The 14,334-nt window shown below is 39.1% G+C and overlaps 1 protein-coding gene across 4 annotated transcripts; it reads right to left on the bottom strand.

Annotated features, from left to right (window-relative positions):
* Positions 1–76: 76 nt before the first annotated feature.
* Positions 77–13,636, bottom strand: rad21l1 (RAD21 cohesin complex component like 1). 4 transcript variants are annotated; one of them, XM_057356837.1, is made up of 14 exons: positions 12,909–13,636; positions 12,160–12,342; positions 11,916–12,045; positions 11,735–11,834; positions 11,526–11,626; positions 11,341–11,436; positions 8,920–9,024; positions 8,673–8,792; positions 7,852–8,075; positions 7,647–7,743; positions 7,268–7,410; positions 7,054–7,167; positions 1,737–1,811; positions 77–848 (listed from the first exon to the last, which is right to left on the bottom strand). In XM_057356837.1, exons 2-14 carry the CDS (start codon positions 12,301–12,303, stop codon positions 660–662), a joined length of 1,638 nt encoding a protein of 545 aa, XP_057212820.1. In that variant the 5' UTR covers positions 12,304–12,342; positions 12,909–13,636; the 3' UTR covers positions 77–659. The 4 variants fall into 4 exon arrangements, with proteins under 4 accessions (XP_057212820.1, XP_057212823.1, XP_057212821.1 ...); XM_057356840.1 differs by having other exon boundaries at positions 8,673–8,777; XM_057356838.1 differs by having other exon boundaries at positions 12,160–12,313.
* Between the last annotated feature and the right edge of the window lie 698 nt (positions 13,637–14,334).

Here is a 14,334-nt window from a genome sequence, read left to right as displayed (position 1 = left end):
CATAGCAAAGATAGCATACAGTATGTACGCATTTGCCTTAAATAAATAAATATAAAACATAACAGACCTTTGCCATTTTAATATTTATTTTTATTTATACATACATAATATATAGTTATGTCAAAAATGTCAGGTAACATCACCTTTCACAAGCAAAGGGTGAAAACAAAGCCAATCATAAGAACTCAACACTGGGCAAAAACTTTTAAGGAACCAAATCAGCGATGAACCTTTTTCAATAAATTAGCTACACTAAAACAAATTACTGATGGGCAAACTTATATGGATAGAATTAATTAAATGATAAAAACAGTACATTGTGGTGCTTTCTGCTATACAGTACTGGGTAAAGCCCGGGTCATAAAAAATACGAAAGACCTTAAATATATATATTACTTTGTTTTATTTAAGAAACACTATACACATAAAAATAACCCAGGAGACAAAGTACTATTTCTCAACCTTTCTGGATTTCATTTCTTCTTTAGTAGGTCTATTTAATCGTTGAATATTTCACCAAAAATCTTTCAAAACAGGTAAGCAATGTGTTTTGAACCGTGAACAAGCATAAAAACAACAAATGTGTTCTAATAACCCTTATTAAACCTCACATTAAGTTTGGTTTATGGCTCCTGATACTCAGAAACAGACAGCTAGTTTTACAGGGAGTGAAAGAGGGGCCCAGGTGTGGCTGTGATGTCACTGTACGGGACGCTCTGGTGCAGGTTCAGTGCCTGTTGCTTCTTTAACACCAGTAGGCAGAAGAATATTGCTGCTACATAGGAACGACTGCCTCTCCCACACATAGCATAAAGGCTGTAAGCGGCATCGGGAGAGCAGTTTTGTGTCTAAGGGTAGTAAACAAAAAAAATTATGTTATATGAGCACACACACACAAACACTTTACAACCCACACACAGCAAATGGTCATTAAAAAATATTTTGTAATTTAATTCATTTTTATAGGTTCAGGTTTGTCTAGCACAAAGTTGTGGTGTCCCTAACACAAGTAAACGTAAACTATCATGGCAGCATTCACACAGAAACAAAATGATACAATAAAACAGAATGCAAGTTTAAAAGTGCCGGACACATACAGTACAAGAAAATTAATATACACTCAAAAACTATTTTTAATTGAATACAGTGCAGTATAAATGCTGCTGTGAAGCGCTGAAAAATCAATGACACAATCACAGCCAAAGGCGTCTGTCTTGCATTAGTTTATTAGATATACAACCAATACATTAAATGCTTTTCAGAGTGTACTAAAGACTTTCTTGCCTTTTTCAGCATTTTAAAATGAATTGTAAATGTAAATGTTTTTCCTCTGCGCTTCTTCACATTTTATATTGTACCACACTTTGGTTTGAAAGTACTTTAGAAATAAATTTAAGTCTAACTGTGTACATAGATTGAGATTTAATACGTAAATCAAGAAGTAGTAATGGCATATGGTTGATGTTTGATATAAAAGTATAGAGTCATTGCTGGTGCCACAGGAACATTAACATAAATCAACACATAAACACACAGCACACATGACTTGGCACTGCCACTGTGTCATGTGTTAATTGGCCCTTATCCCTTTCTGCTGTGAACCCACCCATATGTTCCCACTCTCCTAATTACTCATTCTTACAGTAATTCAGCATCCATAGCTGCTCGACATGTCAGGTCTGATGAATATCAACATAGCAGTGATGCCTGTGGAGTGATGTTTGTTCACTTCTTACCTTGAGCATTTGGAGAAGTTTGCGTGCCTGAATGGTCATTCTCTTGTCCTCCACATCCTGACTGTCCAGTAAAGACTACAGAGACATAGGGATAGAAACAGATGAGACCAGGAATGCTGGTATCAAATTTTTAAATAATTTTATCGTAGTTGTTAAAGCTTTTATTATATACAGTATTACTGTACTGCATAACATACCAGGTTGAAAGATAAAGGGCTCTATCATACACTCGGCGCAATGCGGCACCAGGTGCAAGCCGTGCAACGCAAGTGATTTTTGCTAGTTTAAGCCTGACGCAGTTTTCATTTTCACATCGTGCGCCACGTTGTTTAAATAGCAAATGCATTTACGCTTGCAAATTCTGCCGTGTAAATAGTGAATCCGCCATGGCGTGTGCGCAACTGGCTCTTAAAGGGAATGGGAGATGAGACTCTGATTGGTTTACTGCACGTTTTTCCTAAAACACACCAATGACTCATTAAGAGAATAGGGACATTTTAGATCATGCGCCTGGCGAGCTGACCGTTTTCCCATCCTTAAACTAACAAAAGTGGATTCGGACACGCCCTGCGCTTTAGACCATGTGCTTAGATCGTTAAAATAGAGCCCAAAAAGCTTTTGTTGACCAAATTGATCTTGTCAATTAAAAAAACACAAAAAAGAATAATTTGACAACTTAAATAACATTCTAATAAAAGAATGAATTCATTTAAAATTCAAATATGTGAACCTACAAAGAAATAAATTAAAATACTTCTACTAGTATGTCTTAAGAGCAAATGACACAAATTGTTTATTTATTTCCCAGATATTTTATTCAAAGTGACTTAAAAATGTAGAATTCAGCAAACGATTAACGGTTTATATGCCATTGTTAGAACCACAGCTGGCACAGAAAGCTCATTGTGTTCCCTTCCTAACAGCTGGTTTTAAAGTAGTATATTTCCTTATATCGGGACTGCTGAATATGCGCTCTGCCCGCATTACCACCTCGGGTGTGCATTATTTTCTATTAATTCAATGGCCCATCATCAATTACTCCTTTTAAATGTTGTTTGGGCGTGGTTGGGGAGAAAAATGTATCGGAATTTAAGTATTTGGGGTCAACTGTTCAGAGTAATGGGGAGGTTGGAATGGAGGTGAAGAGGAGAGTTTTGGCAGGGTGGATTGGGTGGAGAAGAGTGTTAGGAGTGATGTTCCTTCAAAAACAGCCAGGAACCTCAGAGTCATATTTGATGAACAGCTGTCCTTCAATGATCACATTGCAAAGACAACGCGGTCATGCAGATATGCCTTATTCAACATTAGAAAGGTTAGACCCCATCTCACTGAGCATGCAGCACAACTCCTTGTCCAGGCCCTGGTAATCTCAAGGTTGGACTACTGCAATGCTCTCATTGCTGGTCTTCCTGCAAAGGCTATCAAACCACTCCAGCTGAAGGGCTCATGTGACACCCTTCAGCTTTTCATCTCACTCCACTGGCTACCAGTTGAAGCCCGTATCAGATTCAAGTCACTAATGCTTGCCTACAGGACTATCACTGGATCTGCACCGGCATACTTTCGCACCCTCCTACACCCCATCAAGAACCCTACGTTCAGCAAACGAGCAGCATCTTGTATTGCCTTCTCAAAAGGGCAGCAAATCGCGCTCCCGCTCATTCTCCTTTCTGGTGGAACATTCTTCCTTACTCAGTCCAGTCAACCACATCTCTCACAACATTCAAAAAACTGCTTAAAACCCATCTCTTCTGTGAATACTTGACAGACAAATCAGAAAAAAAAAGAATGATACTCCCTATGTTCCCTTACCGGAAATCAAATGACAATTTTTAAAGCTGTCTAACCAAAATCGCACAAACCAACTCAATAAACATAATGAAACGCAATAGAACTTTTGAAAGGACAAAGCTTATTTTATGTATAAACACACGTTGCTAATCAGGCAGGGAACATAAGTTTCTTAACATTTAAGTAACATTTGAACACTGAACTAAATTTATGCACAGATATGTAACAAAATAATCAAAGTGTTTTTCATGATGTACTTTAACCAGTATTTAAAAGATAAATGTTTTGTTGTTGTTGATAAATTCCATTTGTACAGAATCACATCGTGCTTAAGCTGTTACTGATCCCTCAGGGATCGGTGCTTGGACCACTCCTTTTCTCCATGTACACGACATCCTTGGGACCCATCATAAGGACACACGGCTTCTCCTATCACTGTTATGCTGACGACACCCAGATTTATATCTCATTTCACCCAGACGATACCACTGTAGCAGCTCGCATTACAGCCTGCCTAGAAGACATCTCAGCTTGGATGAAAGAGCATCACCTCCAGCTGAACCCTGCCAAGACAGAACTACTTGCATTTCCGGCACACCCCACGGCGCAACACGATCTCACCATCCAACTTGGCTATTCCACTATCACTCCTTCAAAAACAGCCAGGAACCTCAGAGTCATGTTTGATGACCAGATGTCCTGCAATGATCACATTGCAAAGACAACGCGGTCATGCAGATTTGCCTTATTTAACATTAGAAAGGTTAGACCCTATCTCACTGAGCATGCGGCACAACTCCGTGTCCAGGCCCTTGTAATCTCAAGGTTGGACAACTGCAGAGCTCTCCTTGCTGGTGTTACTGCAAAGGTTATAAACCACTCCAATTGGTTCAGAATGCAGCAGCACGCCTCGTCTTCCAAGAGCCCAAACGGGCTCATGTGACACCCCTTTTCATTGAAGCCCGTATCAGGTTCAAGTGACTAATGCTTGCCTACAGGACTATCACTGGATCTGCACCGACATACTTTCACACCCTCCTACACCCCATCAAGAACCCTGCATTCAGCAAACGAGCGGCGTCATGTATTGCCTTCTCACAAGGGCAGTAAATCGCTGCTTCCTGGTGGAACCTTCTTCCCAACTCAGTCCAGTCAACCTGATCTCTCACAACATTAAAAAAACTACTAAAACCCCATCTCTTCGGAGAAGACTTGACAGGCAATGTTACTACACAACAATATAAACACTTCACTTCTTGAATCGATCTTTGCTGTTTGGGGGAGAAAAGTTTCATGGGCGTCGCAATATACAGTATTGCTATATTGATGTTTTGAGCACAGCCCTATTTAATGCCTTGTTCCATGTGCCCCTTTTATACTTTGAGCACCTGCCCCTTTAAAGGTCTCTGCACGGCCCTGTAAAAGACACTGGTATGTAACCTTATTTATGCACAATATCAAATGAATTATTCCACTGGTATCTCATTAAAGGGCCCTATTTTAACGATCTAAGCACATGGTCTAAAGCGCAAGGCCCAAGTGCAGTTAAGGCATGTCTGAATACACTTTTGCTAGTTTAAGGACGGGAAAAATGGTCGGCGCGCCAGGCGCATGGTCTAAAAGGGTTGTCCCTATTCTTTTAATGAGTCATGGGTGTGTTTTGGCCAAAACGTGCAGTAAACCAATCAGAGTCTCATCTCTCATTCCCTTTAAGAGCCAGTTACGCTCGCGCCATGGCGGATTCGCTATTTACTAGGGCAGTGCAAAAATATCGATACATGTAACAATCGCAATATTTTTTTTTCAATAGTGTATCGATAGTGATACCTCTACTATCGATATTTTTTTTTTAAATCATGTCATATACATACGGCCAAAACTAAGTGGGGCATGGCGAAAAATATAAGAACGCTTGGAGCTCTCAGAGCAGATGTGTGGGAGTGCTTTGGTTTTCAAAATAAGTAATGGAGTAATGAGTTATATAAAATAATGCTGTTTGTAAGCTTCGCAAGTCATGACACAAGTAACTTGGCTACTGCAGTGTATTAGACAAAAAGTTTATTAAGAAAAGTAACAATGACATTTATTGTGCTTTCACGGATGTGACACCAGCACATTTACAGCACGGATGAACCAGGGGTTTTATACTGCCCATGTTCAGTGTTTTAACTGTAATGCACCACAACAGCCAAGTGACTTGCGTGACCCACCTTATTCCACCTATTTGAGAACCCAAACCTCTGATCTAAAGGTCCATGCATCGCACATCATGGCCATTCTGCAGAGGTAAGGGATGTTTTTACACTTATCCTTACAGAAAACCCCAAGTGGTGCACAGCATGTTGTATTTCTAGCTCTACTTTTTACATTTTCTATTTAAAGTATTGCAATATATCGCAAATGTGCATCGCATCGAAATACATAGCAATATACTGTATCGTGACCCACATACTGTGATATGTATCGTACCGGGAGGCACTTGCCAATAAACAGCCCTACAATTTACACGGCGGAATTTGCAAGAGCAATGGCGCAGTCTAGTTTCAGTTCCTCAAAATAGCAACGCACTAACAACGTGCCTGCACACACCTCTTTTTTAGACCAGCATGCCCATAGGAGCACAAATGCATTTGCTAGTTAAACAACACGGCGCAGGACGGAAAAATGAGAACTGCATTGCGCCGGGTGTACGATAGGGCCCAAAGTCTCTCATTTCTCTGTACAAACTTCAATCACACTGCTCTCCTGTTTTGTTTTTTACAGGCATAGAATTTTGAAGAAATCCTGAATCCTGATGTTATCTGGTGGATAGGAACTGATAGAAAACCCTTTCTGCAACTTTTAGATCACACACTGAAAGCATTAAATCAAATATTCCTAATTGTGTGGAAAAATAAGACAACAAACAAAAACAATTGGTGCCTCATCATCATATTGATGCTCGTGCCCAAATATTGGAACAAATGCAGTCTTTAATAATAACACAATAACATGAAGAAAATCAGTAAAAAATCAATGCTTGTAACCCTATATGCAAACAAAGCTGCCAGCAAAGCTGCACCAATAGCATCGACTTCAATTTTTCACTACAGCATTATAATGAGCAAAAGAATTGACCAAAGAGATCGATCTATCGCAATTTCTACTGAATTTGTTTTAAAAATAAAATAATGCTATCCGTCAAATTCATTTTTAACTTTGTTTAGTTTGTGGTTTCTCTTTATGGTCAATGAATCACACTCAAAATAGTATTCATAGTAAAGAGTGCAGGGAGGCAGAAAGAGAGCCAGTAACCAGTATAGCTCTTAAAGCCAAATGTAAACAGAAGCTGAATAATTTCAATATTATGTGTTGTATTAAAACGATATTGATAATCATGGTTTTTAAATTCACCATTACTGTCACCTGTATATTGTGACACCCCTACTACAAACCCAATAAAACAACATAGTCCAACCTATTCCAGATTTTTTTATCTTGAAAAATAACAGATGCTCATTTGTTTGCGCCTGTGTTTTAGCACTACCTGCTTCCGTGTTTGTGTCACCACTGAAGTTTCCCTTGCCTCTCTAAATAGATGAGTCAACACTGAGTCTTCAGAAAGAGGCTCTGGATACGACACTTCCATCCTACTCTCCACCTGCGACAGACAGAGAGAGATGTGAAAAGAGGAAGGAACAAATTAAATATGTGTTTACAGAAAAGGATGTTTTTCTCATTGGATGCTAATCTTTTCTTACACTAGTGGTGTTCCAGGGGAGTGGAGGTTCTGTATGACTAACAGAAGGCTCTACAGAAGTGTCTGCTGCTATATCTGGAGCTATAGACTCTTGCAGCAAACTCCATTCATCCAGTACTGGCTCAGCAGTGTCCTCACTGTCAGCTACATGCAAATCAAACATCACACACACACCAGCATTAGCAGGAAAATGCACTGCTGTCTGCTTTCATAATCTTTCATCATCCTCGTGTCGCTTAAAACATTTTTTCCTTTGGAACACAGAGAGTTATGCAGTATGCCCAGGCACTACTTTAGTGTTCAAAAGGAGAAAAAACAACATGAGTTTCAGCCGTGTGACACTGACTTTGCTTGGCATTTTGTAAATCTGTGCTTCGTACCCGCTCTAGTTTGCTCTCTCATCTCTTCAAGGTCAGTCTGCTCTCCCACTTCTGCACCCAACCGCTGTCTCCTAGGAGACATGTTACGAGGGAACAGCTAGAGGAAAGAAAGGATGCTTTCCCATGATGCATTGCCTTAATGCCACACTGACAATATAATGATAGCTGTGGACAGAGCTCTGCTGCAGAAGTGAGTGCGTGATACCTGCTTTAAATCAGGGTGTAAGACTGGAAGGCAGAAACACGAGAACAGTTGCTTCACCCCTCCGTTTGCCTTCCACTCCATGAGCTGTTGAGTGGGTGGTGCTATCTCTAATGTGGTCAATAGGTCAGAAGTGTCAGCCAGTTGCTCCCTTATGACATCATTAGTTAGCTCCTTTGACCGATCGACCACCAGCTTCCTCTTCCCACTCTTCTTTATTGAAGATGCTGCGAAACGAAACTTCTGTTTAAACTCTCAAAGCTGTGATGCAACATTGTCTTAAAATATTCTTAGTTTGGCCTCAAAAATAAGTGTGATGTAACCAGCAGCATGCACGGGGCCATTTTGTTGTAACCTTTTGAACTTGTTTAACATTCCAATCAAATGATGAGTAAAAACAACACTTTTGCTATTTATTTAGCAAATGCAGTTGATATTACTTACAGTTCATTCATCACACTATTAATAAAAATTTGAGCACAACGCATTGTAGGATACAGCATCCTGCATGTTTGTAAATGGTGGTTTTTCATGCAGGTAAGAATGTTATTCAATGTATACATACGGCTGCTTTCGGATTTTAGAAGTTTATTTCAAACATATTCCTTTCCTATTACACATATTAAAGTGAACAGTGCCCTCTTGTGGCTTCAAGACCTGTTTGTTTTTTCTTTTTTAACACCATGACAGCTTCTTTTACTATGTTCACGGTGAGAGCCAGGTTTATAGCTCAAGACCCGATAAAACCTCATACAGTTGTGACTCGTAATCAGTCTGAACAAAAATTACTGTTCATATCATTCTCCAGAGCAGTTCACACTCACGTGTAGTAACAACAGGTCCAAGGGCGAAGCCTTCCTCCGCATGCACTAAGAACGTGGTTTCAGTCAAGGCTGGACTATTCACACCCGTCTTTGAAGTGGAAACATCTTGATTCACAAACACTACGATTTAATTACTACTTTGAATGAAATATCAAAATTAATAAAGCACGAATAATACTGAATGACTCAATGTGCCTGTCGTGTCATGAAAGTTTAAATTTACTAATGTAAATACAGCACATATTACCTATAACACTGACAGCAGTTGGAGGAGGTGTAGCTGGTGATTCATTAAGAATGTTCCCATAGAAATCAGTCACTAGAGCGTCCTCACTGTTGCTTGATATAAAATCTTATCACAAAAGACAAATAAAAGAAAAAAATGAGTAATTTGGCTATGGAGAGGATCAGAGATGAGATATTTTTGTAGGCTAAACCCGGAAGTAAGTGCCGCGCTGGTTCCCTCGACTGAAAGCCTATGCATTTTTCCCATAGACTTTTGGAAGATTAACAAAGGTTTATGATGTTTACATGTTTCGTCTATCAAGATAATCTTTACAAATTAACACAACATTTGTTCCATATGAAGCCGAAATACAATCGGCAGAAAAAGCTAACACAATGCTATAAACAGAGTACACTTAAGGTCGCTCAATATCAACGTCACCACCACCAAGCCTCCGACAACTCTTCCAAACTTTATTAAAAATGTGTTCTCTGGTAAGTAATTACTCCGTGAATGAATCCGCACCTACGTTTTAAAGAGGTCATATGACACGGCTAAAATTAATATTATCGTTTGTTTTAGATGTAATGCAATGTTTATACACGATTTAAGGTTAAAAAACGCTGTATTTTCCACATACCGTGCATATTTGTATCTCCTCTTTGCCCCGCCTCTCTGGAACGCCCAGATTTTTTACCAAGCTCATCACTCTGAAAAGTGAGGTGTGCTATGATTGGCCAGTTAACCAGTGCATAGTGATTGGTCGAAAACTGCAAGCGTGTGACGGAAATGTAATGCCTCTTACTATATTTGGAACATCAGGTTCCAAAGCAATTGTACTGACAGGTACGCTCACCTTACTTGCGTATACATCTGGGCGGTCTTAGTCAAATCATACCACGAACTGACATAGATTTGTGGAGGTGTGGTTACACAAGGCGTTTCAGGCAGGTCTGGGTGAGCATTTGCTTTTAGATAGAATGCATCTTTTGTTCCCACACTTGAATTTTTGCAATTTTAAATGACTAATACATGCATGGGCAACTTATAACACACCAAAGACACAGAAAAACACGTATTCGCGCCATATGACCCCTTTAAGAGATATGTGCCCATGTTGCATTATTTTATAACTCTAGAAATATTTATAGTTGTTGTTTATTTCGAGCGATTTACCAAAAACCCATTCAAAAAACCCATAGACTTTGGTGTGATGAAACCGCATACAAAAATATGTCATCTCAGAGCCTCCCTATTGTTCCACCTGAACAGGTGACATCACTGGACAAGCAGCGATCAATCAGTCACAGTAAGAACATACAGTCATTGCCAAAAGTATTGGCAGTTACATAAATGCTGTGTTTTGCAAAGTTTCTGCTTAAGCTGTTGTGGTGTTCATTCACATTGTTTATAGATTATTATGCAGAGTGATCAGATGCATTTTAAATAATTGCAAAAAAAAGCAACTCCCCAGATGTCAATCCCATATGGAGTGTATAAGCAGAAGCCCACAAATTGTGATTAATTCAGAGCACTAATAAGGCAAAAAACGTTCGCCATCAGTCAGGATGGAGTCAGGAAGCAGGTTGTGAAAAACAAGGCCCAACACTGTAAATATTGACTCTTTGCATTTATTATGTTATTGCCAATAAACGCTTAAAGAGTACATAACATGAGATCATGAAAATTACATTTCATGCAGTGTGTAATATTGCCGTGTTTGAAAGTAAGCAGTCTGCCAAGTTGTAAATCCGAAGGTGAATGAATAACAACGTTACTGGTTTGGAAAAAAGGGAGTCGACTCTGAATCACGCAAACGAATCGTCCCTAGTCCGATTTGTGACCCGCCTACGTTTTGTTAGTACGGCCCGCGAAAACTTCACTCTTCTCCCCCAAACACTGTAGCTCGTGAGCCTCATTCGCGGTAGACCAATCACAGCAGACTAGACAAGCTGACCAATCACATCAGACGAGGCTAGCGGAAAGGAGGGGATTAGGCAGATGAATCACGGAACGAATCATTTGAGAGTCAGTCAAGAAGTAAGGTAAGAATAACTGCCCATAATAACAAAATAATAGTGTTTTTACACCTTCTATGTACATAAACTTGTTGTTGGACACTCCATAAACCAAAGTAGGACCTTAAAAATCCCTAATTATGTACACTTGTGCTAACTAAGGATACCCAGTATACCATAGAAACATGTGGAAAAATAATCTACAAATAAAGCAGCAAACTAACAAACACACAATTTATGTCACTGCCAAGACTTTTGGCCACGACTGTAAATAAAGAATTAAATTAAGTGTCAATTTTTATTTAATTTGGACTCTTATGATACAATTTTATATTTCAGCGATGACACACAGAGACTCTATTACTGCATCTACTAATTTGTGAAAATACAATGTGAATGTCATGAGTGAAATTCTTAACTTTACCAATGAGGTCAACCTGCATTTCTTCATCACCAAAGCAGTCGCCATGGACACTGAAACTTTGATCAAAAAGCCCTTGATAAGTGTGGGTATCCTCTCCTGTAAATTGATGGAAAACCAATGCAGATATAAACAGTGTGGGACAGAAAATGTAAAGACCATTTCTCTAGATTCTTCCAAGCTATTACCTAGGCCCACAGTGAGAAAATTGCTCCTCAATGTCTCTTTAAGAGTAATGTCTTCTGTGCGACACTGGTTTAAAGAGAAGTGGTCTACCACATCGATGGTGCTAGGCGATAGACATAACTTGCCAAATAAGTAGTAGCAAAACATAATATCTGAAAAAATATATGTGATGAGTAATTAATTGTCATATTGAAAGAAACAATATACCCACTTGAGATCAGGCAACTGGAAGTCAAAGTCAGTGAAGACTTCTTGTAAAGTGATGTTATTAAATGTGGCCTCCAATGCATCTTTTGGCAAATCTGTCTGTCCTGTGGTTACAGAATTCAGTATTAGATAGTATCAGAAGTCTATAGATCTTAGATAACATAGACAACATGTGTGTTTTTCACCTGGCCGGAAAGCCACTTTAATTTTGACCAATGCATCGCTGCAATCCGCAAGTAGATATCTAGTTTTCCGAGAGTATATCCGAACGACTCCTACAAGAAGGTGACTGGACGTTCGCAAGCCAATTTTAACCTGGGCATTAATCATTAATGTGCATCACAAACACAAATGGGGAAGAAAATAACAGTTATGTATGATACAATAAGAATAGCACTATCACATTCAGTTACTGGATTTCAGTCTTACCTGTGGGGATAAAATTTCTTTGATGGTGGTCTCAAGGTCACATTCAAACACGTATGCTTTGGTTACTTTCTTTTCCCAGTGTGCTGCCAGCCAGATCTTGGCTAATGTTCCTCGTTTTGAGGTGAAGAGTTGAGAATAAAACATGGTCCTCACTCTTGAGTGAATGAAGATTTAGAAAATACACTGTAGGACACAAATAACTTATTGCGTTCATAGTGAATACAAAAAGCTGTAAATCCAAACCAGTCTTGTTTATTTACATTTACAGACGGTGTCTCCACAGCGACTGAACTACGCAGACACCGTACTGGATAGTATAGGTGATTTCTAAAAAATGGTGCCTAACAAGCTGTCTAGTTAGGTATCTTACACGGCGTTCGGTACGCAACCAAGACACCCAAAATGCTATCTAAGCAGTCAGCTCACTAGCTTTCCAGCTACCAATTAACACATCTAGGCCTATACAGACTTAAAACTATTGTAAATTTCAGTCTCAATAACATTTAACGTTACATGCCGTTTATTCCTTTAAACACCTTACATTAATTTGAAAGTATTACAGTAACTTTTATAACGTACAGTAAATATTTGTTGTCCGCTATCTCTTAGACCATCAACATTTATAAAGATGTCTCGCCTTAAAACAGACGAATTTTCTACTTTACTGACTGAAATACTGCTTTAGTGTAGGTTAAGTAACACATCCTTATAATAGGTAGGAACAGTTTGCGTTTATGTTTGCCTCTTACCTGTGTTTCCAATTGATATTTTAAAGGTAAACAGAAAGTTGTCCGGAAGAAAAGTCGCACGTGCAGCCCGCCATTTATTTCTTAAAGCGGTATTTCCTCAAATCAAACTGTTTTTTGTAGTTGTCTACAAACTGCTGTTATGTAATTGCATTTAAAATATTTGCAATTGCTGTTATTATAAACACACGTGACTATATCTAGCACCTGTGTTAATGCCAGTTTTTTTACGTGAAAACGCAACTAATTCATACAATAGATTTTTATATCTTCCCCAAATAGAGCAATCTGCGGAGCCCGTCTGGTCACCTGTCGGAGAAAAAAAAACAAGACCCGCAAATCCGTGGCCACAGTTTTGTAATTCGTTCCCTCAGTTTAAAAATCCGTACTCACAGATTCTAAAACTGTTCCCACAGTTTACAAAACCGTGCTCTCGGATTAATAAACTGTACCCACGAGTTTCCAATCCGTGCTCTCGGTTTTGTAAACCGTCCCCTCAATTTTGAAATCTGTACCCACAAATTCATAATCTGTGCCCACGCTTTCGCAATCTGTTCGCACAGTTTTGCAAACTGTAGCCTACTCGCGGAATTGAAGCCTCTGTCTGTCAACAGAACAAGCTCCTACAGGAACATTAACGTATTGTATACTGTTTTATTTTAGATTATATTATAAATTGTCTTAATGTGTTTACACACGAGCGCGTGGCGCATATAAAGCATGCGTTCATTGCCGCGTTTCACTGGCATAAAGTTGGTTTGACATTAAACTTTCGATATTCGTGAATTTAGGGACCATCTCTAAAGTTACATACACATTAAAATACCTTTTTCCAACTTCAATGGCATTTAAAGGGAATTACTTATACCCACAATACTAACTGTACAGTGTTCATGTGTGTCAGATATAATGCACACTTTTTAGATTATTTATATTTATTATAATAAACCGTTAAATCAAATGCAAATACTGCATACTGTTTCACTGCTGTATGGGCTCTTAAATATTTTTTTCTTAAATTTTTCCTATTTGTCAAGTATGGTGACCCATACCCGAAATGTGACCTCTGCATTTAACCCATCCAGAGAGTAGTAAACACACGCACAGCAAGTGGTGAACACACGTACACCCGGAGCAGTGGGAAGCTATCACTGCAGCGCCCGGGGAGCAAGTAGGGGTAAGGTGCCTTGCTCAAGGGCACCTCAGTCGTTACCCGCCGGCCCTGAGGATCGAACCGGCGTGAATTCTGGTCATGATTCTGACTCTCTAACCATTAGGCCACGACTGCCCTACATACGTAAATATAAAATTTTTAAAGCTCAATGGCATTTAAAGGGAATGACTTCCCTGACTAACTGTAAAGTGTTCATGTGTGTGTCAGATAGAATGCACACCTTTTAGATTATTGATATGTATTAAAATAAACCGT

This window comes from Triplophysa rosa, linkage group LG17 (genome assembly GCF_024868665.1).
Source record: "Triplophysa rosa linkage group LG17, Trosa_1v2, whole genome shotgun sequence".
NCBI classification, from domain to species: domain Eukaryota; kingdom Metazoa; phylum Chordata; class Actinopteri; order Cypriniformes; family Nemacheilidae; genus Triplophysa; species Triplophysa rosa.
This window is presented reverse-complemented; position numbering and strand designations above follow the sequence as displayed.

Excerpts from the sequence above, each read along its gene's own strand:
- rad21l1 (XM_057356837.1), bottom strand. The coding sequence starts at position 12,303 with ATGTTTTATTCTCAACTCTTCACCTCAAAACGAGGAACATTAGCCAAG. Across the intron at positions 8,793-8,919 it reads AACTGCTGTCAGTGTTATAG|TGTTTGTGAATCAAGATGTT; the intron begins GTAATATGTGCT and ends ATTAAATCGTAG. Across the intron at positions 849-1,736 it reads AACTTCTCCAAATGCTCAAG|ACACAAAACTGCTCTCCCGA; the intron begins GTAAGAAGTGAA and ends TACTACCCTTAG.